General features: G+C 37.7%; 2 protein-coding genes across 4 annotated transcripts; one reads left to right on the forward strand and one right to left on the reverse strand.

The window, feature by feature from the left end:
- Nucleotides 1–1,583: 1,583 nt before the first annotated feature.
- Nucleotides 1,584–14,909, forward strand: LOC107768750 (PHD finger protein EHD3). 2 transcript variants are annotated; one of them, XM_016587898.2, is made up of 7 exons: nucleotides 1,584–1,716; nucleotides 2,488–2,731; nucleotides 3,918–4,154; nucleotides 4,257–4,568; nucleotides 12,526–12,615; nucleotides 12,715–12,759; nucleotides 13,588–14,909. In XM_016587898.2, the coding sequence occupies exons 2-7, from the start codon at nucleotides 2,504–2,506 to the stop codon at nucleotides 14,473–14,475; spliced, it is 1,800 nt and encodes a 599-aa protein (XP_016443384.1). In that variant the 5' UTR covers nucleotides 1,584–1,716; nucleotides 2,488–2,503; the 3' UTR covers nucleotides 14,476–14,909. The 2 variants fall into 2 exon arrangements, with proteins under 2 accessions (XP_016443384.1, XP_016443383.1); XM_016587897.2 differs by having other exon boundaries at nucleotides 1,588–1,716; nucleotides 2,452–2,731.
- Nucleotides 14,910–15,051: 142 nt separating this feature from the next.
- LOC107768751 (uncharacterized) lies at nucleotides 15,052–19,362 on the reverse strand. 2 transcript variants are annotated; one of them, XM_016587899.2, is made up of 5 exons: nucleotides 19,006–19,358; nucleotides 17,241–17,379; nucleotides 16,700–16,731; nucleotides 15,939–16,025; nucleotides 15,052–15,605 (listed from the first exon to the last, which is right to left on the reverse strand). In XM_016587899.2, exons 1-5 carry the CDS (start codon nucleotides 19,216–19,218, stop codon nucleotides 15,471–15,473), a joined length of 606 nt encoding a protein of 201 aa, XP_016443385.1. In that variant the 5' UTR covers nucleotides 19,219–19,358; the 3' UTR covers nucleotides 15,052–15,470. The 2 variants fall into 2 exon arrangements, with proteins under 2 accessions (XP_016443385.1, XP_016443386.1); XM_016587900.2 differs by having other exon boundaries at nucleotides 15,459–15,618; nucleotides 19,006–19,362.
- Nucleotides 19,363–20,132: the final 770 nt, after the last annotated feature.

The following is a 20,132-nucleotide window of genomic DNA, read 5'->3' on the forward strand; positions in this document are numbered from 1 at the left end:
TGGTCCTGAACTTCGAGTTCCAAGTTCAAAAGTTAAGGACATGTAGTCCTGAACTTAGAGTTGCAAGTTCAAAAGTTAAGGACACTTGGTCTTGAACTTTATGAGCAGAAGGGTGTTTTCGTCCGGACAGGTAAAGTTTATTAAAGCAAGGGTTAAACACTAAAGATATTTTAAACAGTGGCTTAAAAGTAAATATATGTGTTATTAGTGGCTAACCGTGCACTTCCCCCGTAAAAGAAATGGTTTAGAGCCATGTTCGTAAAAATTGTGTGGGGTAGCCATTTTTTAAAGTGGTATTTACTTTTTATCCAACATTTTTAATGCTTAGCAATAATAGCCACTAGTCTATTAAAATTAATATGAAAAGAATGCGTTACCCTTTCTTCTATCTCTTTCATGTATTAGGGAGAAGAACTGTTGTGAGACGGAAAAAATTTCCGGTGGGACTGCCGTGGACTCAACGTTTTTGAAACCTTTGAAAGATGCTGACATAATAATTTACATAATCATGAAAAGTAAGAATGTTCAGTAATTAAGTACTAATCAATTAAAAAGAAAATTAATTAGATAAACTTGTGGGATAATGGTAATCCAAAGTTGTGGTGCATATATACAATAGGAGTTCATTAGTTGGATGAGATTATTTTATTGATAGAAGCTGCAACGACACTTGTGGAGGAGAGACCAACCCATATAAAAGTTTTTAAAAGACTTCCCACTTAGTACGCACACGCAGAGAAAGGACTTGAACATACAATTATGGATCCTGAATTTACAGTTACAAGTTCAAAAGTTAAGGACACTTGGTCCTGAATGTAGAGTTACAAGTTCAAAAGTTAAGGACACTTGGTCCTGAACTTACAGTTACAAGTTCAAAATTTAAGGACAATAGGTCCTGAAGTCCCGAACTTAGACTAACAAGCTCAAAAGTTAAGGATAATAGGTCCTGAACTTAGGCTAAGAAGCCCCAAAGTTAAGGACAATAGGTCCTGAACTTAGACTAACAAGCTCAAAAGTTAAGGACACTTGGTCCTGAACTTAGACTAACAACCTCAAAAGTTAAGGATAATAAGTCATGAACTTAGACTTATAAGTTCAAAAGTTAAGGACAAGTAGTCCTTAACTTAGAGTTACAAGCACAAAAATTAAGGACATGTGGTCCTGAACTTCGAGTTTCAAGTTCAAAAGTTAAGGACATGTAGTCCTGAAGTCCTGAACTTAGAGTTACAAGTTCAAAAGTTAAAGACACTTGGTCCTGAACTTTTTGAACAGAAATCTGTTTCCATCCGGACAGATAAAGTTTATTAAAACAGTGGCAAAAGATTAAAGATATTTTAAATAGTAGCTTAAAAGTAAATACATGTGTTATTAGTAGCTAACCGTGCACTTTCGCCGCCATGTTCTAGCCCAAATCCACAATATAAGCCGTGACTCGGAGAGAATTCTCTACCGGATACGGACATTAGCCGGTCCGTCCTAAACGCAGACAATAACCGTACCGTCAATTTCTAGTCAACATGTCAAATAAACAAAAAAAGGAAAAAAGCTTCTTTCTAGTTAAACTACGCAAAAAGCGGAAAAAGCCCTCTTAGTTTTCAAAATTTAAAAGAACCCTCCTCTCGGATAAGACACAGCTCTCTCTCTCTCTCTCTCTCTCTCTCTCTCTCTCTCTCTCTCCATTTTTTCAGACTCAAAAACCTCTATACATTTACTCAGGTGAAGTTAAAATTTTCACTATTTATGTTTACTACTTTGTTTAATTTCTTTGAATGTATTCTTTATAAGTTAATTAGTTTCTTAAAGTCTTATTTTACTGAAATGTTGCAGTTCTTTAAAGAGTTGTTTGGATTAAGGGGTTTATTTTAGTGTTGGAATTGTGAAATGGTGTTTTTTGTTGCCTGGACAGATAAATTAGGTTGTTTATCTAGTGTGAATATTGGGGTATTTTCTTGTGGAATTTTAGTTTTCTCTTGCTGTAGAGATTTAGGGATTTAGGGTTTTTTCTTGATTTACTGAGGAGGTTGATGAAGTAAAAAGTGTAACCTTCTTTGGACATAGTTGTTACTTTCTCTGCTATTGAGAGTTTCTGTTGATGTTGGGTTTTGAGAATAATTACCTTTTTTTGAGTATTTTGAGTTGTTTCAAGAAAGAGGTTAATTTATTGTCAAAATAGTGAAATGGGTTGTGTTTTGTTGAATTGACAGAAAAATTGGGGGGTTTTTGCAGTGGAAGTTTTGGTTCTTTCTGTTCTAAAGATTTTGGAATTAGGGTTTTGGTTGATTGGTCAAGGAGGCAGAAATGCCTCCTCTTTTGGAGTATTTTGAGTTGTTCAAGTATTTTGAGTTTTTTAAAGAAAGAGAGAAACTTATTCATCATAGTTAAATGAGTCCTGTTTTGTTGATTGACAGAGAAATTATAAATATCTGATGGTGCAAAGTGGGGTTTTTGCAGATGAAATTTAATTCTCTTTGCTGTATTTGGAATTAGGGCCAAGGAGGAAGAAATGGTTGGTGAAGATGTAGGAAATAGTGGTGGTGATAGTGTTGTGCTGGATTTATTGGCTGAAAATGCTCTAACTGTAAGGAAATTGAAGGGCCGCCCATTGAATGTCGAGAATGGTGATATGAACCCTTCAGGGTCATCAGGTGATGTTTGCCGGACTTACAAGAGGCGGAAGCGTACCAAAGTAGTAGAAGAGGGCAAGGTTCCGGCTTGTCATAATACGTACAAGGTCTGTTGATCTTTTACATGAACTCTTTAGATGACTTTATATCTTCTATTTGTTACATTTCCTTATGCCACCTTTGAGATTTGTGGACCTCGATGTTTCCTTTTTGAATGCCTCATGTGCGTCTTTTGGTTTGTTTTTCTTCTGATTCTTTAGAGTTTGCTTCCTTCTTGTTTCCAATTTGTCCTTTTGTATCAAACATCACCTTTTCTTCATGCTTTCTACAATTTCGACGCGTAAAGATGTTCTGTATGAATATCATATGATAAAATTTTAGAATGGAGTAGTGTGAGCTACGCTGTCTGTCTAATAGAAATTTGTGTCGAGTGTCGACACAGACTTTATTTGAAAGAAATGTTATATATAGTAGAAAATGCACGCTGATGTGCTAGTTGGGTTAGCAGCGATGTACAAAATGCAATTTCTCTTGGGTAGCTGCAAGAGCTATTAGGTGTCTAGTGCTCCACCCTGGTTTCAAGTGATATGCTCCACCGAAGGATCAACTGCTCAGCATTGTCAAAGGCGAAAAGAATAGAAAAGCCAAGGTCAATTGACGTTTCAAGTGCAAAGCTCAATCAAAGCACTGTATTAGTGTTGAGATGTGAATCAAGAAAAGATGAAAGAATATATGACACAAGAAAAAACACCTATATATACAACTATGATTATATTGATAGAGAAATTAATAAATTGTGATTTAAGTGGATTTATGAAGCAAAAACCATGTTTATCAAGTTGAAGCACCATATCAAAGTTTGGTTCAGATGCAAAGATGCAATTTCAAGTTTTCTTACTCCAAAATTCCGAGTTCCCATTATAAAGTATTCAACTAGTGTTTTTTTTTGACAATTATCTTTATATGTACTATTTAACCTCTTTCTTTTGAAGAGCTCTCATGAGCTTAGTGAATTATCCTGACTTTTCAAAAAAAGCTATTGGTTTGGTGATTTTTGCTTAGATGGCCTCGGTATTTCGCTGCCTGTACGCCTTGCTTCAAGGCTTACATTGCGCCCTTGCCAACTTTGCAGTTACTCTTAAGTGATGCACTTCCTATTAAGAAATCCAGTCCTTTAAGTACTTGGCGGTGGTTCTCTTCTTGTTTCTTCCTCTTTCTCGTTTTTCTTTTTCCTTTTGCACTATATTTTTCTTGTTCTTTGTTACTACAACTGGTTTGCTTGATCTTATGCAGTCAATGAATGAACCACTAGATACAGCTCTTAACAAAAGTTCCTGCACACAAGATAGTGTTGCTCATTTGAGACCACATGGTCTTCTGAATGATTTCAGTTATCAGCCTGTTAGAAATTGGAAGGGTGCTGTTCTGAAGCAGATGTTTCAATCACTAGAGAGTGATGGTGGTTTAAAAGAGTGTATTCAAGAGGCACTTGCATCACATTCAGAAGCCGGTTGTGCTGTTGAAACTAAGGTATTGCTTTTGCACGTAGCTGGATAACCTAATATGCAATAGTGAATCACTGTTTTCTTCGTTGTTAACTGTTCTTTGATAGCTAGTTGCTTGTGTCTTTAGGAATCTGGAAAGTGTTGTGATTATGGGAGCAGACATTCTCTGCCATCAAATTTTGTATCTCAAAATGGAACAAAGGTCCTGTCTAATGGATCAGTGGATGAGCCAAAAAGATACACAGTGACAGAGCTCTGCCAGCAGATGTTTCTTGATATTGTCAAATCAGAAAAATTTGCTCAATTATGTGATGTGCTTTTTAAAAATTTTGAAGGAATGAAGGTTGACAAATTTTTTGATGTCAGTCATATTCACTCAAGGATGAAAGATGGATCTTATGAGAGCTCATCCCTCCTTTTTCAATCAGATATTCAACAGGTACTACTTTGTATCTTCTATTTGCATTTTGAATTTAGGAAAATAGTCATGCTTGGATTTAGCTAACAATCTAGCAGGAATCTATCAAGTTCCTGAAATATGATTTTCCTTTAATATACTTAATCCATCTTTCATCCTCTCTGCTTAGTTTCTTATTTTCTGCTTCTGATAAGATGAACACAGAACCTGGTCTTAAGCTTTAAGATGCATTTATTCCTTATCTGCTTTAGCTTGTGCATCTGTTGAGTTTTATGAATCTTCATGTTACATTATGAAAAGGAGAGAATTTGTTATGTTTTGACTTCTTGGCATGGTTGTTGGTTGGGTTAGAACACTATTCTCAAGAACCCATATGTCTCAATTCCTAGGTATTCTTAAAGGATTGATATGATCTGTTATTTATTCCATATAATCACGCTGTTATGCATGAACTTTGTGCACATAGGAGACACACTTGATGACCATTTTTTAAAAGCTTAAAATTTGAAATATTTTCAAGTAATTCAACTGACCCCCCCCCCCTCCCAACCACCACACACACACATGCAAGCTATTCAATCAAAATTGTTAGTCCCTGATCGGCTTCTGTTTGTACTGACCTCATGGGGCTACAAGCATTACAAGATTCACGAGACACATGTTAACATTATTCCGCTGGTTATCATGTTTATCGTTACCAGCATAGCCCTCCTTATTGAAATAACAGATGGAAAGTGTGAAAGTAGGGTATTTTCTTTAATGTATGTGTACTAGTGTAATGGCTTATTGCTATTCAAGACTGAGTTTTGGTGAACGGGAACTTTGCCTTTTTATAAAGAAGTTAAACTCGGATCTGATGGGTTCGAGTACCCTGAGGGAGGTGCCAGACCGACTTCTAGTTGTACTGGATCTTATCGTTTTTAGGGTATCTTTATAATACGGAAAAATCTGGGTCTTGGTAGTTTCACCTATCCTTTTTGCTTGAGTACCTTTAGCTCTCTTGTCTTAGTGATTCTTTCTCTTTTCTAGGTTATTTTCCGAGTTATAAAAAGGAAATTTTTTCATTTGCCAATGAATTGGGTGTAGTAGCTCAGCTCCATTTCGTTCCTTCTACAGTTCTTACTTCCTTCAAATTACTTGAAAAGATTGATAAAAGTGAGATTCATTGCATGAAATCCTGTATAGTTCAATATCATTGCAGTGCTGCTTGTACCTGCATTATATTTAGTACGTGAAGATGATAGATTTAGGCCCTAATTCAATGCCAAAAGCTTGTTCATGGCTTGAGAATTGTCCAAGACAATATAGGAGACATCTCAACCAACATGGGACACTTAACACCATCTCCCCTCACCCACCCCACCTGCACGACCAGGAGTGGTCATTTTGGAAGCATGGACAACATAACATAGTTGCCCAACATTGGGTAAACCAAGAAAATGAAACTTGCGCCGAAGCCAACTGCAAAAGGAAATAATAAGCAAATGTTGAAGTTAATCAAGAATCATTTTACAACACTTCATTCATGAAGGGACTGTCTTACGTGTACTAGTTACTTGTTCACCCGTAATAGTTTTAACTCCCTGCTTTTGACTAATGCTTCTTAGTCAGTGTACAATATTATCATTTCAACTACACCATGAGCGCCACAACCAGATTTAAGACAATTATACGAACCACAATCCTATCTTGGATTCTTTGTACAGTTTATCTTTATACCAGAACTGTAGTTATATCACAAAGCCTAGACAGTTTTATAGGCTTTGCTCTGCCATTGTGATAGTTGTCAGACTCTGGGATTTGGGGTTATGTCTAATTAAATTTTATTGCACTTCTGAATTGGTTAATCTTTTAGAGGATAGTATATTATTTAATACCTTAGGGTCGGCTTTTTGTTGTGGAGATACCCGATCCTGCAGAAGTTCTACTCGAAGTTTACCTGTAGGAACCTTCTAATTCAGCCATATGATGAAGTACTGTCTAAATATGATGCTTTTGTAATAGATACCTTCAGCAAATCAGCCCACATAAAATCACATTCGACGGTTTGTGAATTTCTTAGTTGGTGAAGATATGTCACTGTTGGAATGCGGAATGCCCTTGCTAAAATTAGATTATTTGATTCATAGTTTGTATTGTTGGATCAGTAGCTTTATCTTGGAGCTGTGATATTTGGTCAGGGTAATTCATAGTCAATCTTGTTTTAATGATGTATTTGCACTGATATTTTGGTAGCTCTGCAATCTTGTTAGTAAGAATATACTGCTTTTGATACACAGGTACTAAAACTATATTAGTGAATCCATGATTTGTGTTGGCATTTCAGTACTGATATATTTGTGGGTATGTGATACTCTTAGTTGGCAGGACTAATCCTTTGTGGATATACCATGCTAATTTCATAAATCAGTTTCGATATAATGTTGATGATATTGGGTGCTATAGCAAATTCTTGGTTGGTGATGATAAAATTGATTAGTAATTAATTGAGCCAACATCAACAATGATTATGTTGGGAGCTGTGGCAGATTCTTTGGAAAAGAGGGCATGTCACCATGGATGCACCCGTGGCAGAACTTGTATGATGACTTGATAGTTTCTGATGGATATGATTTATCTGTACTGATATAACTTGATCTGTTACATTTGTAAGTCTTACAAATTTGGTAAGGCACTGCGAAACAGCTAAAGGTTTTTTTTGCTACTTCTTTTATTTTAAAGTTCAACAGTTAATATTGTTGCGGAAGCCAAATGTATATAGTGTGAATAAGTCACAACTACTATACCAAAAATTATGACAGCCACCAAATAATAAATAAGACAATAAAGCAACAATAAAGGGAACACCAGAATTTACGAGGTTCGGCTAATTTTGCCTACTCCTCGGACACAACCAATATTTTATTTCACTCCAAAAATACAAGTGAAATAATACTAAAGAGAGAAGATACAAATGCCTTAAACAGATGAGAAGGTAAATGAGAGGTGTATTTAAATCCTAAACATTAGACCTTCTTTTATAGGGGGGAAATCCCCCAAAACTCAAGAGCCCACCGATGTGGGACAAAATTTTGCCAAATTCAACAAATCTCCACCTTAGCAAAATTCCACATCTTCAATTTTCTCTCAATAACAAATTTTGATTGTGTCTTCATCTTCAATCTTCAGTTTTCAACAATGTTGATCAAATCCAAACAATGTTGAAACTTGACCGCAGTCACCACCTTTGTCAGCATATCAGCAGGATTCTCCGTAGTATGAATTTTCTTCACTGTGACTCCACCTTCTTCTATGATTTCTCGTACGAAATGATACCGAACATCAATGTGCTTCGTCCTTGCATGATACACTTGGTTCTTCGCTAATTGAATAGCACTTTGACTATCACAAAAAATTGTGATACCTTTTTGTTCAACACCAAGCTCCTTTAGCAATCCTTGAAGCCAAATTGCCTCCTTCACAGCCTCTGTAATAGCCATGTACTCTACCTCTGTTGTAGACAAAGCAACTGTTGACTGCAAAGTAGACTTCCAACTAACTGGTGCCTTTGCAAAAGTAAACACATAACCAGTAGTTGATCTTCGTTTGTCCAGATCACCCGCAAAATCGGAGTCACAATATCCAACTACAGACTGATTGTCTTCCTGCTCAAAAACTAACCCGACATCTACAGTATTATGAATATACCGTAGAATCCACTTCACAGCTTGCCAATGCTCCTTCCCTGGATTGTGCATATATCTGCTAATAACTCCAACAGCTTGTGAAATGTCAGGCCTTGTGCAAACCATTGCATACATCAAGCTACCAACAACATTTGCGTATGGTACCTTTGACATATACTCTCGTTCAGCTTCATCCATTGGCGACATAATAGTACTTAGCTTAAAATGGGAAGCAAGTGGAGTACTAACTGGCTTAGTCTTGTCATCTATGCCAAAACGTTGAAGTACTCTCTTCAAATATTCCTTTTGAGATAAATAGAGTTTCTTTGAACGTCTATCTCTAATTATCTCCATGCCAAGAATTTTCTTTGCCTCGCCCAGATCCTTCATCTCAAACTCCTTCTTCAGTTGAATCTTCAACTTATCAATTTCTTTCGAATTCTTGGAAGCTATCAACATATCATCAACATATAGGAGAAGATATATAAAGGAACCATCTTTAAGCCTGCGCAAATACACACAATGATCGTATTTGCTTCTCTTGTACCCTTGCTGCAACATAAACTTGTCAAATCGTTTGTACCATTGTCTAGAAGATTGTTTCAAACCGTACAACGATTTTTCAAGTTTGCACACCATATTTTCTTTTCCAGCAACTTTGAATCCTTCTGGCTGAGTCATGTAGATTTCCTCCTCCAAGTTTCCATGTAAAAACGCAGTTTTTACATCCATCTGAACTAGTTCCAAATCCAATTGTGCTACCAAAGCCAACATAATTCTAATGGAGGAATGTTTTACAACTGGAGAAAACACTTCATTGTAATCAATTCCCTCCTTTTGAGCATATCCTTTGGCCACCAATCTTGCTTTGTAGCGAACATCTACTTGGTTAGGAAATCCTTCCTTCTTTGCAAATACCCATTTGCACCCAATTGCTTTCTTTCCCTTCGGGAGATTGGCCAATCTCCATGTATGATTCTGATGAAGGGACTGTATTTCATCATTCATGGCAATCCTCCACTTATCTTCTTCTGAACTTTGGACAACGTCTTTATAAGTGGTAGGAACATCATCAGCTACAATTGAGGTTGCACAAGCAACCGTCTCTATGAGACGAACATGTTTCGTTATTGTTCTTTTTGGCCTGCTGGTTGCTATTGATTCAAGTTGTTGTTGAGGTTCCTGAGTTGGAATCTCCTCTACTGGCTCTTCTTCCAGAGGGTAATCTTCATTTGTTTCCTCCTCTGCTTCTTGTGTAGGAAAAATAAATTTTCCCTCAAACTCCACCTGCTTAGAAGCACCTTTATTTTGTTTGGTGTCTTCTGTTACCTTATTTACCATAGCAGATTCATCAAAGGTAACATCCCTGCTGAATATTACTTTCTTTGTCATAGGACACCATAAACGATATCCTTTGACTCCAGAAGTAATTCCTATAAAAATAGCCTTCTTTGCCCTTGGATCCAATTTTGACTCCGTCACATGATAATATGCAGTTGAGCCAAACACGTGCAAAGAGTCATAATCTAAAGCAGACTTTCCATACCATTTTTCAAATGGTGTCTTGCCATCAATAGCAGCAGATGGTAAGCGATTAATGAGGTGGCATGCATATGTAACTGCCTCAGCCCAAAATTCTTTGCCCAAGCCAGCATTGGACAACATACACCGTACCTTCTCCAGCAAGGTCCGGTTCATACGTTCAGCCACTCCATTCTGTTGTGGTGTATGTCTGACAGTTAAGTGTCGGACGATGCCATCATTTTGACAGACCTTATTGAAATGATCATTTTTGTATTCACCTCCATTGTCTGTGCGAATACACTTAATCCTCTTGCCTGTTTGATTTTCCACCATCGTCTTCCATTTGAGAAAAATTCCCAGCACTTCATCTTTGTTTTTCATTGTATACACCCACACTCTTCGAGAAAAATCATCAACAAAGGTTACAAAATAGTGCTTCCCACCCAATGAAGGTGTTTTGGAAGGACCCCAAACATCAGAGTGTACATAATCCAAAATGCCTTTAGTATTATGGATCGCTGTACCAAATTTAACCCTTGTCTGTTTCCCTTTAACACAATGCTCACAAAACTCCAAGTTGCAAGCCTTGACTCCTTTTAACAATCCTTGATCTGATAGAGTTTTCAAGGATTTTTCCCCAGCATGTCCCAAGCGCATGTGCCATAGCTTGGTTGCTTCTGCCTCTTTGTCGTCACTGGATGTCACTGTCGCTGTCCCAATAACTTTACTGCCACAATAGCGGTACATATTATTATTCTTCCGATTAGCCTTCATTACCACTAGTGCACCGGAGCATACTCTCATCACTCCATTTTCTGCAATGATTTTGAACCCTTTTGATTCCAGGGCTCCCACAGAGATGAGATTCTTCTTCAAATCCGGTACATATCGAACATCTGTTAATGTTCTGATCATTCCATCATGGTTCCTTAATCGTATTGAACCAATGCCATATGAGGTAAGAGGGCTGTTATCCGCTGTGTGGACGACTCCATATTCTCCTTCTTGAAATTCCACGAACCAGTCCCTATTGGGACACATATGATAGCTACAAGCCGAGTCCATCAACCATATGTCTGATGATGTTGATGACTCTGTTGTAACTAATGAGAAGTCTGAATCATCACAATCAGCTACATTTGAATCCATAATGGCCTTTCCATTGTTATGTTTGGCCTTATTCTTCAACTTCGGACAGTCTTTCTTCCAGTGCCCTTTTTCTCGACAAAAGGCACATTCATCTTTGCTGGGTCTGGATATTGACTTGGATCTTCCCTTCTTTGTCCTCGTTTGACTTTGAGGACGACCCCTCACAAATAGTGCTTCTCCTTCTCCGCCCTTCTGTTTTTCTCGCTTTCTTTGTTCATAGCTGTACAAAGCCGAACAAACTTCTCTGAGAGAAACTTCGTCATTTCCATGGAGTAGAGTAGTTTCAAGATGCTCGTACTCATCAGGAAGTGACGCCAACAACATTAAGGCCAAGTCACCATCATCATAAGTTGTATCCATATTTTGCAAATCTGTGACCAACTTATTGAAACTGGTGATATGTTCATTCATCGTGGTACCAGGAACATAGGTGAAGTGAAACAGTCTCTTCTTCATGTACAATTTATTTTGACTGTTTTTCTTCAAAAATTTATCCTCCAGTGCTTTCCATAATTACTTGCAGAAGTTTCCTTTGTGTATGGATATTTCTGCTCTCTAGCAAGGTAGGATCGAATGGTACCGCAAGCAACACGGTTGAGAATCTTCCAATCTTCTTCTCCAATAACATCTGGTTTCTTTTCTTCAATGGCCAGATCTAGGCCTTGTTGAAAAAGGACATCTAGAACCTCGCCTTGCCACATCCCAAAATGTCCGAACCCGTAAAAAATTTCTACCGCAAATTTCGCATTTGACACAATTCTTGTCATAAGCGAAGATGCCAATGATGACGTATTGTTGACACTTGATGTAGATTCTTCTTGTTTATTGTCTCCATATTTGACACAAATATTATTTAATAGCTGACGACACAAATCAAGATTATTTCCTTTCTGATGTAGAAGATCAGACTAAGCTGCAACCACAGAGCTTACTCAGACAGAACCTTGACTCAGTTACCAAGATAAATCTTTTCTAATGTGGAAGATCAGACTATGCTGCAACCACAGAGCATACTTAGACAGTGCCTTGGCTCTGATACCAATTGTTGCGGAAGCCAAATGTATATAGTGTGAATAAGTCACAACTACTATACCAAAAATTATGACAACCACCAAATAATAAATAAGACAATAAAGCAACAATAAAGGGAACACCAAAATTTACGAGGTTCGGCTAATTTTGCCTACTCCTCGGACACAACCAATATTTTATTTCACTCCAAAAATACAAGTGAAATAATACTAAAGAGAGAAGATACAAATGCCTTAAACAGATGAGAAGGTAAATGAGAGGTGTATTTAAATCCTAAACATTAGGCCTTCTTTTATAGGGGGGAAATCCCCCCAAAACTCAAGAGCCCACCGATGTGGGACAAAATTTTGCCAAATTCAACAAATATATGGTCCTACAAGAGTGTGGTTCTGCCTTTCATCTGGGCCCGCAAATTGATGATGAAGCATTTCTTAATAGTTGATGATACTTCTGAAAATATTGTCTGATCACTGGTCAATAATGTAATTAGGCAATGGATGGTTTGGACGACTAATGTGGGACTTGAATTTGCATGGATTGTCCTTTTTTATGTGCCGGAGATAGTCATCCCTTCTAATTCGTGTATCTTTATCCTGAATTATTTGCAGATGTGGACAAAGCTTCATGAAGTTGGCAGTGAAATGATTTCTCTTTCAAGGAGCCTTTCAGACATATCAAGGGCTTCTTTCCAAGCTCAGGTATATGATTTCTTGCTAACTCTTGGTTCATTGAGTTGCTTCTTTCTTTTGCATACACTGCTGGTAAAACTGACTGATTTTGACCTCTTACCTCTTTAGGTGAGCTGTTCAATGCGTGGAATTACTGAGGATGGAAAAGATGAGGCAAGTCTTCTTTACTGTCATGCTTTAGTGTTTCTGTTTTTAGTGGTAGATTATTCTGTGAGGTCATTTTGGTTGCTCTTCAGTCAGCTGCTTGGAGGAGAAACTGCATTTGAAAACTGTACCTGAAAATTTCTAATTCCTTATTGTTCTGTTAGCGTAAAATTTCTCACTCAATGTAATACCTCCCAATTTCGGAAATTTGGTGGCACATACCTGCCAGCCACCAAGTACTTGCAGTTATTCCAGATTTCTTGGGGAACCACTCAGGCAAACAATGTTACGAAGCTCCTAAAAGTGGTGTTGCAAGCCCTTTGTGGGGAGATATAGGTACCGACCAAATATAATGCTCACCGAACCCGATGGTGTGGTCTTGTAGTCAAAATGAACTGGGTGCATGCCTTGGAGACCAGGGTTCAAATCCCAGCAATGACAAAAAAACACTCGGTGATTCATTGCCATGTGTCTAAGCCTTGGTGCTGAGTTGCTTGGTACTTATGTTGGTGGGAGATAGTAGATAGTGGCGGAATAGTCGAGTTATGCATAAGCTGGTCTGGGCACCACCATTGTTAAAATTAAAAAGCTCATATATACTTATTTTGCTTTTCTTTTCAGTCCTTTGAGGTTCACATCCTTGGAATTATTCACTTAGTTTAAATATGAAATTATAATTAAAAATTCTTGCTTTTGTCAAGACTCAGTGCTGCAATTTTGATATAAATTGACTGACGAAAAATCACCAAAATTCCAAGGCATTGAAACTGATTTATATGTTTTAAAGTATTATAAACTTCAGGTTAGTATATTTTCTTTTCTTTTTGATGTTGACAGTTGGTTGCTAAAATGGAGCAAGCAGAGATCTCTGGTGTAAATAAAAGGTGTGCTTGCCAATGTTGTGGGGAGAAGGCGGATGGTAGAGATAGTTTAGCTTGTGATTCATGTGAGGAGATTTACCACGTCTGCTGTGTTGAGCCTACTGTGAAAGAAATTCCACTAAAAAGTTGGTACTGTGCCAAATGTACTGCAAAGGGAATTGAATCACCGCATGACAACTGTGTCGTATGCGAAAGACTCAGCGCCTCTAGATCAGTGATAATTGAAGATGGGGTTGAAGAATCTACAACTGAAGACATGCTTCTGGAATTGGAGGAGAGCTTAAATGGTTTAGTGGATGATGAACTTAAACTATGTAAAGGAGTTGAGGATCTGCCCTGTTGCAACATATGTAGAACTGAGGTGGGAAGTAATGGAAACTATAAAATATGTGGCCATTCCTTCTGCCCTCACAAATTTTACCATGAGAGGTGCTTGACTAAAAAGCAGTTGGATACTTATGGCTCCTGCTGGTACTGTCCGTCGTGTCTGTGTAGAGCTTGCCTTAAAGACTGTGATGATGACAAAATTGTACTTTGTGACGGCTGTGATCATGCTTATCATATTTTCTGCATGCAGCCACCACGCACTTCAATTCCTAGAGGGAAATGGTTTTGCAGAAAATGTGACATGCAGATACAGCGTATACGCAAAGCAAAAAGGACATATGAGACTAGGCAAAATGAATTGAAAAAGAGAACTGAACAATGTGGAAGATTAGGTGTACCAAAAGGTAAGGATGAGGAAGCTTTAAACAAATCTGGTGGTGTGGAAATGCTTCTAAATGCTGCCAAAACTCTCAACTACCAGGAGGATTTAGCTGCTTTTGGATCGAAGGACCAATAGAACTTAGATTATGCATGAGTTACGGTAGCTCTGTAGACGACGGATGTTGTTCCAGAGTAGTTGTCAGTGGTACATGACCTGGTTGCTGGATCTTTGTGGCCTGTAACAATGACACAAGTCTTGAACTGACTCTCAGATTTTGGTAGCATAGAATTTTGTCTAACTGATAGTCCTAACAGAACAGCCATGCCTGAAATGTTTCAGATTGTATTTTTGGTACATATTCTTTCTGGGATAATCAGCAACTGATGTTCCATGTGTTGTAAAATGAGAGGAGCATAAGGATTAGCCTGTTTTCCGAATATCAAAGTGAAGTAATCTGTCGTGATCTGTTGTATAAGCCATTGCTGCATTGACTGTATCAAGTTAAATTTCTTAGCATTAGCTTGGTTTTTTCTATATTAAGTAAAAGTGCGGATATATCAGCCTTTTTATGTTGGTGCTTCACTGATCTTCATGTCACAAGGTGTTAAAATTGGTAGGGTAGTTCTTCATTTGAAGCCTTTTGTAAAAATGCACGTTACACTTGATTTTTCAACTCCAAAGTAAAGCAAAAAAGAACAAAGATACAGTTGGTTATCAAAAAAGAAGCAAACTCCTTCAGTGGCAAGGAACTTTGAAATGCTATTGTAAACGTAATAATGTCAGTCGTTTGATTTACTCAACAGAAAGTATTGATTTACTAATCTGAATTCTCTTACTAAAAACAGAACCATGAAGTAACTCTAGATTAGAGGTCAAAAGACTACATAGTAACTCTACATCAGTATTATGGGCAGACATTTCACTGTGGGGCATCAAGTTTTATCTTTGTAAACAACCTTCTGAATTCTCTCCTTGCTGACAAGCACACATATAGACAACTCTTTCTGTTGCTGTACCAGTATTTTAAGCAACAATAACTTGAAGTCAGATGTGGGGGTCAAGTGCCCATCATTATGGAGGCAGTACATATTCCCTAGCCTCCAGTGTTTTACCTCTACTTTTTCAAACCTTCAACCGCTCTCAGATTTGTCTACTACAGCAAAACGGTTTTGGTTCATGCTCAAACCTGATGTCTGTAACTGTTTTCTCCTCTGAATATGATGCAAGGCCGCTTGTCGGTCAGTACGCACCTCAGCAGAATCCGGCTGCAAAACAAGTCTGATTCACTTAGGTGCATAAATTAGTAGACTTACCACGTGAACATCAAATACAGAGGCAGTGACATGCTTAGCACAATATTTCAATGAACATTTCAGAACTAGGATCTGACATTAGTTAGCATGATAAATAGAGTTTGGCACTTGCTAAAATCTCAGAAGACAGTTGTTCTCCAGATACAAAAGAAATGTTGACATTGGGGTATTGCATATAAAGCAGAAAATATGCATTTATTCATGAAGCCTCAAAGAAACATCTCCAGTGAAAAAGGATCCCTAGAGGCAGCAGGCATGAGCGTTAGAAATAGATCTAAGCTATACCTTGATGGCTAGTGCTCTGTCTAAGCTTTCGATAGCACTGTCAGGCTCGCCATAATTCAGCTGTGCTCTACCAAGGGTGATCCACGCCTGCAACAAACAGAGGAACTAGTAATAAGAACTAGAATAAAAGGCAATGTCCATTCTACAGATAGTTGAACTTGACTGTTTCCTAAGAATCAGAATGCTGTTAATCGCTTTTCAGTCAAAGCTTCTTATACCAAAAGCTGTAAATAGTTTGGATGTAAGAAATGTAAGAGAAAAGGAGCCTGTGACTTTCACTTGGTCATGCCATATAGCTCTAAGCTTAATTATGCATGCAAGTAAGACCAGGAAACTCAGAAGTGCAAAGCTGCTTCGACATGCATGAGGTAGCTTGTCAAATTACCAAGAGAAGACAAAGAAGCATCACATTCTCTTGGTCTAGGGGACAGATGCAGGAAGAGGTATAACAGACGAGGAAGTAACGTGCATGTCGGGTGAATAACTAAAGCAGAAAGTCAGGGGACGTTTGTATATCAAAACTAGCACATGACGCTCATAGCTAGTTAAAATTTGCAAATTATTCTTAAAAGTATTGAAACTGAACAGAGCACAGATAAAAATCAGTGTTCCATTTTTCTTAAGGATCATATGATATAGGCAAAGGTGGTGTGGGTTCCAATTACTATAGTGCATTGTGAGTTGATTTTGCATCCCTAAAGCAGGTATATTTGCAAAAGGTGAAGCAATAGCAGAAAACGAATGACAACAATTTCACACACCTCAGCCCAGCTTGGTTCCAACTCAGTTGCACCTGCTCAAAAAGGAAGCAAGTTATACATGTGTCATGAGATTATATCATCAAAAGTTATTTTATTTTATATGCAAATGCAGATCACTGACTTAAAGGACATTAGTCACAATCCAAGTAGGCTAGAAACCCAACTTCGAATATCGCTATGCCAGATATAGATTTACAACGGGAAAGATGTGGAAAAGAAAATTAGCCCATGCTAATGAAAAGGATAAAAGAAGATGGACTTAAACGTAATCTAGGTTCCCATTGGCTGGTATCAAGATCAGATTTCAAACAATATATTTGTGTGATTTACCCATAACTTTAAAGATGGGTCAAAAAGTTGGCATTAAGGAACTTCAGAGCCTAAAAGTAGGTCCAGTAACCTTTCATGAGATATAACATTGAAAATAATCCATTAAAATTTAAAAGAATGTCCATAAATTGGCATTATCTCACTCAGAATAACTTGCTCAGAAAACAAGGAGAATCCATTTGAGAATAATGTAAGAAGTTTCAAAACATACGAGTAGCAGCTTTTAGTGCATTCCATGTTTCTCCGAGTTCAAGCAAAATTTGAGCCTTCTGTTCATGCAGAATTGCACGATCTGGCATCAAAAGTATAGCAGCTTCCCACTTCCCAAGTGCTTCACGATATTTCCCATCCTTAAAAAAATTACAATAATAATAAGAATTAAAAGTCTTAACCCTAGTTGAGGGATCATGCTGCCGGAAATGATATCAGCAATTAATGAAGTGTTGGAAAACACTTATTCAGTGCAGAGGCTATTTTTACAACTTACTTTCAACTTTAGGGCCACCATGCAATAAACTTGGAATTGCGTTTAGCCTCAGCTATAAGTGTTAATGCATAATGTACACAGTACAACCTCACCTCCACACAAGAATCTGTAAGAACTGCTTTCTGCAGTGGATTTTCCACTGTACTTAGACTTGCCTTTAAGTGCTAATGCAAAATATAGTACAAATCCAGGTCACTTCATACTCAACTTACCACTGCTAGTTTCAAGACTCAACTCTTCACTTCAATTCACCCTCTTACAGTAAGCTTACTGTCGTGCTGAAGCTCACTTTTAAGTGGCGCAATATAACAATTCTGCAAATAACCTTGTTTTTCACATGGCAAGACAGTTATTACTACAACAACAAACCCAGTATAAGGGGTCTGGGGAGGGTAGTGTGTATGTTTGACCTCCAACTCACAACTTCAAACTTAACGTTATACTTGATGCAATGACCTTCTAAGTGTTTTTTTAAGGTAAATGGGAGGTTATCAAAATCCAGGGTCACGGCATGCCCCTCAACAAGGACTTTACATTGGATCTATAAAGTGTCCAGCAAAATGGAATGTTCACGGCAGGAGTTCAATAGACAGACACTCCAATTATGTCCAGTAATCAGACGAAACTTAAAACTAACAACATGCCCTGCCTTACCCCCTGGAGTTCCTAAGAAAATATAGAGTTCCAACTGCTAAAAGAGAGAAAGAGGGAGAGACAAAGATGGGAAGAAGGGAATAAAGAGAGGGGATGATAATGCACCCAAGGGTGTAGCTTAGCAGTTGAGGAGCTAACGAAGACCATTTTTTTTTGATTTGCACTGGGTGTCCGAGTCTCTAAGAGCCCCGACTAATCCCGGGGGTGCACAGGCCTTCGGCAAGGAGTTTCCCGCTAGTGCACCACGGTTAATTCAGGTTTTACCCAGTCCGATGGCCCTCAGAAATTGTTTGCACCCAGTGAGTTTCGAACTTGAGACCTTGAAAGGGAGCAAACCCCAAGGCTAACGAAGACCATTCTGAGGCGAAAAGCTTGGAGATTTCTTTCCATTACCTAAGCCTTGGTGGGAAGACATGTATTCAAGGTGCATCTAAATTACACCACCATGATCAAAAGGAGGATGGGATTGGGAATACCTATTCAATTCTAAAATATTCAAGTATGTTAAACGACGAAAACTTAGAACAATTGGAATAACTAATACTCCATTAGAATAGTATTAGATAAAAACCTCATCTCTAACATTAAAATAATCTTCATTCTTATTCCAACTAATAGACATATATAGATAACTAACATCACCTGATAATCATATCATTTAACAGCAATCTGCAAAATCTAATCCCAACAAACAATTTTCAACTATTCCACAAATTCAACTTTCACATCAACACACATAATTGTATTCAAATAATAGAAATAACAAGTTCAGCTATAGGCACTGAATAAACTAAAAAAAAGGTGAAGGAAGTCGGTCACCCAAGTAAAGAAATACCTCAGCAAGCTTATTTCCTAGTTCTTGAAAGGATTCGACAAGCTTTATTGTATCATCGTCATCTCCATTAGAATGAGAAATTAAGTCACTCTCTTCGTTTTTAGGAACAGTGAAATCGTGAGTAGGAATTTCAACTTCGAAAGGGAGGTTTTGGGAAAGAGGAGTAATGGGTCTCTTATTATTAGGTTTCTTTTTGCTCCATGTCATCTTCATCTTGGTCTTATATCGAGTTGATTCTCTGTTTAGCTTGCCGCTGAAGAAGAAGAAGAGGTGAATTTTAAGCAATTTAATTTAAAGGAAGGTATCAAAGTGACACGATTGGAAAAATTGACTTTTGAATCTGGTTTATTGGTCCATTTGTCCAGAGTCCAGACTTTCAGCTGTTACATAAAATGCAGAGTATCCACTAAAATGCCCAATATAGCCCAAGCTAATGTAAAAATTACACGGGGCGCCCTATTTGGTCGTCCCATTTAACCTATACCCATTTTTTTTAAAACTTTCAACTTGTACTCATTTTTTGAATAACTTCAGCTCCCTTTTTCCTCCTCCTTCTCCTCCTTCATTTTCTTCTTCTTCTTCTTTAGGGGCTCTCATTCTTATTCAATTTTAGAACAATATAAAAACCTACGATTTTGGCATCATTGAAATTTCCAAGTTCGCTGTTATTCCTCAATTGACCGGTTAGATGATGGCCGGTGAATAGTGATAAAATTGCATTTGCTCTTTCTGTGTGATTAAATGTGTCGTTTAAAAAACTAATAGTACTACCTAATGATTGTTTCTTTAGAAAAAAAGAATGATGAGCAATGAAGAAGCAGTTAAGTTTCCCTCATATTGATCCTAATTCATGCTATGCCGTGTGTTGCGAATAGCTAACGAGCATCTTCTTACTGCCCAGATTGCTCAGAAATGCTTAACAACAATGGACAAAATGCTATGCATGTTGCTATATTGAACACTTTATAGCTGAAATTTCCCTGTTACAAAGACAAAAACTTCAGCTTTGTAATTGGAAACTTCAGCTCTAGTATGTAATATTAATAGGTGGTAAAAAAACTTCAGCTCTAAAGCTGAAATTTCCCAGTTACAACACAAAAACGTCAGCTCTAGAGCTGAAGTTTTTG

The sequence above is a fragment of the Nicotiana tabacum genome, chromosome 16 (genome assembly GCF_000715075.1).
Source record: "Nicotiana tabacum cultivar K326 chromosome 16, ASM71507v2, whole genome shotgun sequence".
NCBI classification, from domain to species: domain Eukaryota; kingdom Viridiplantae; phylum Streptophyta; class Magnoliopsida; order Solanales; family Solanaceae; genus Nicotiana; species Nicotiana tabacum.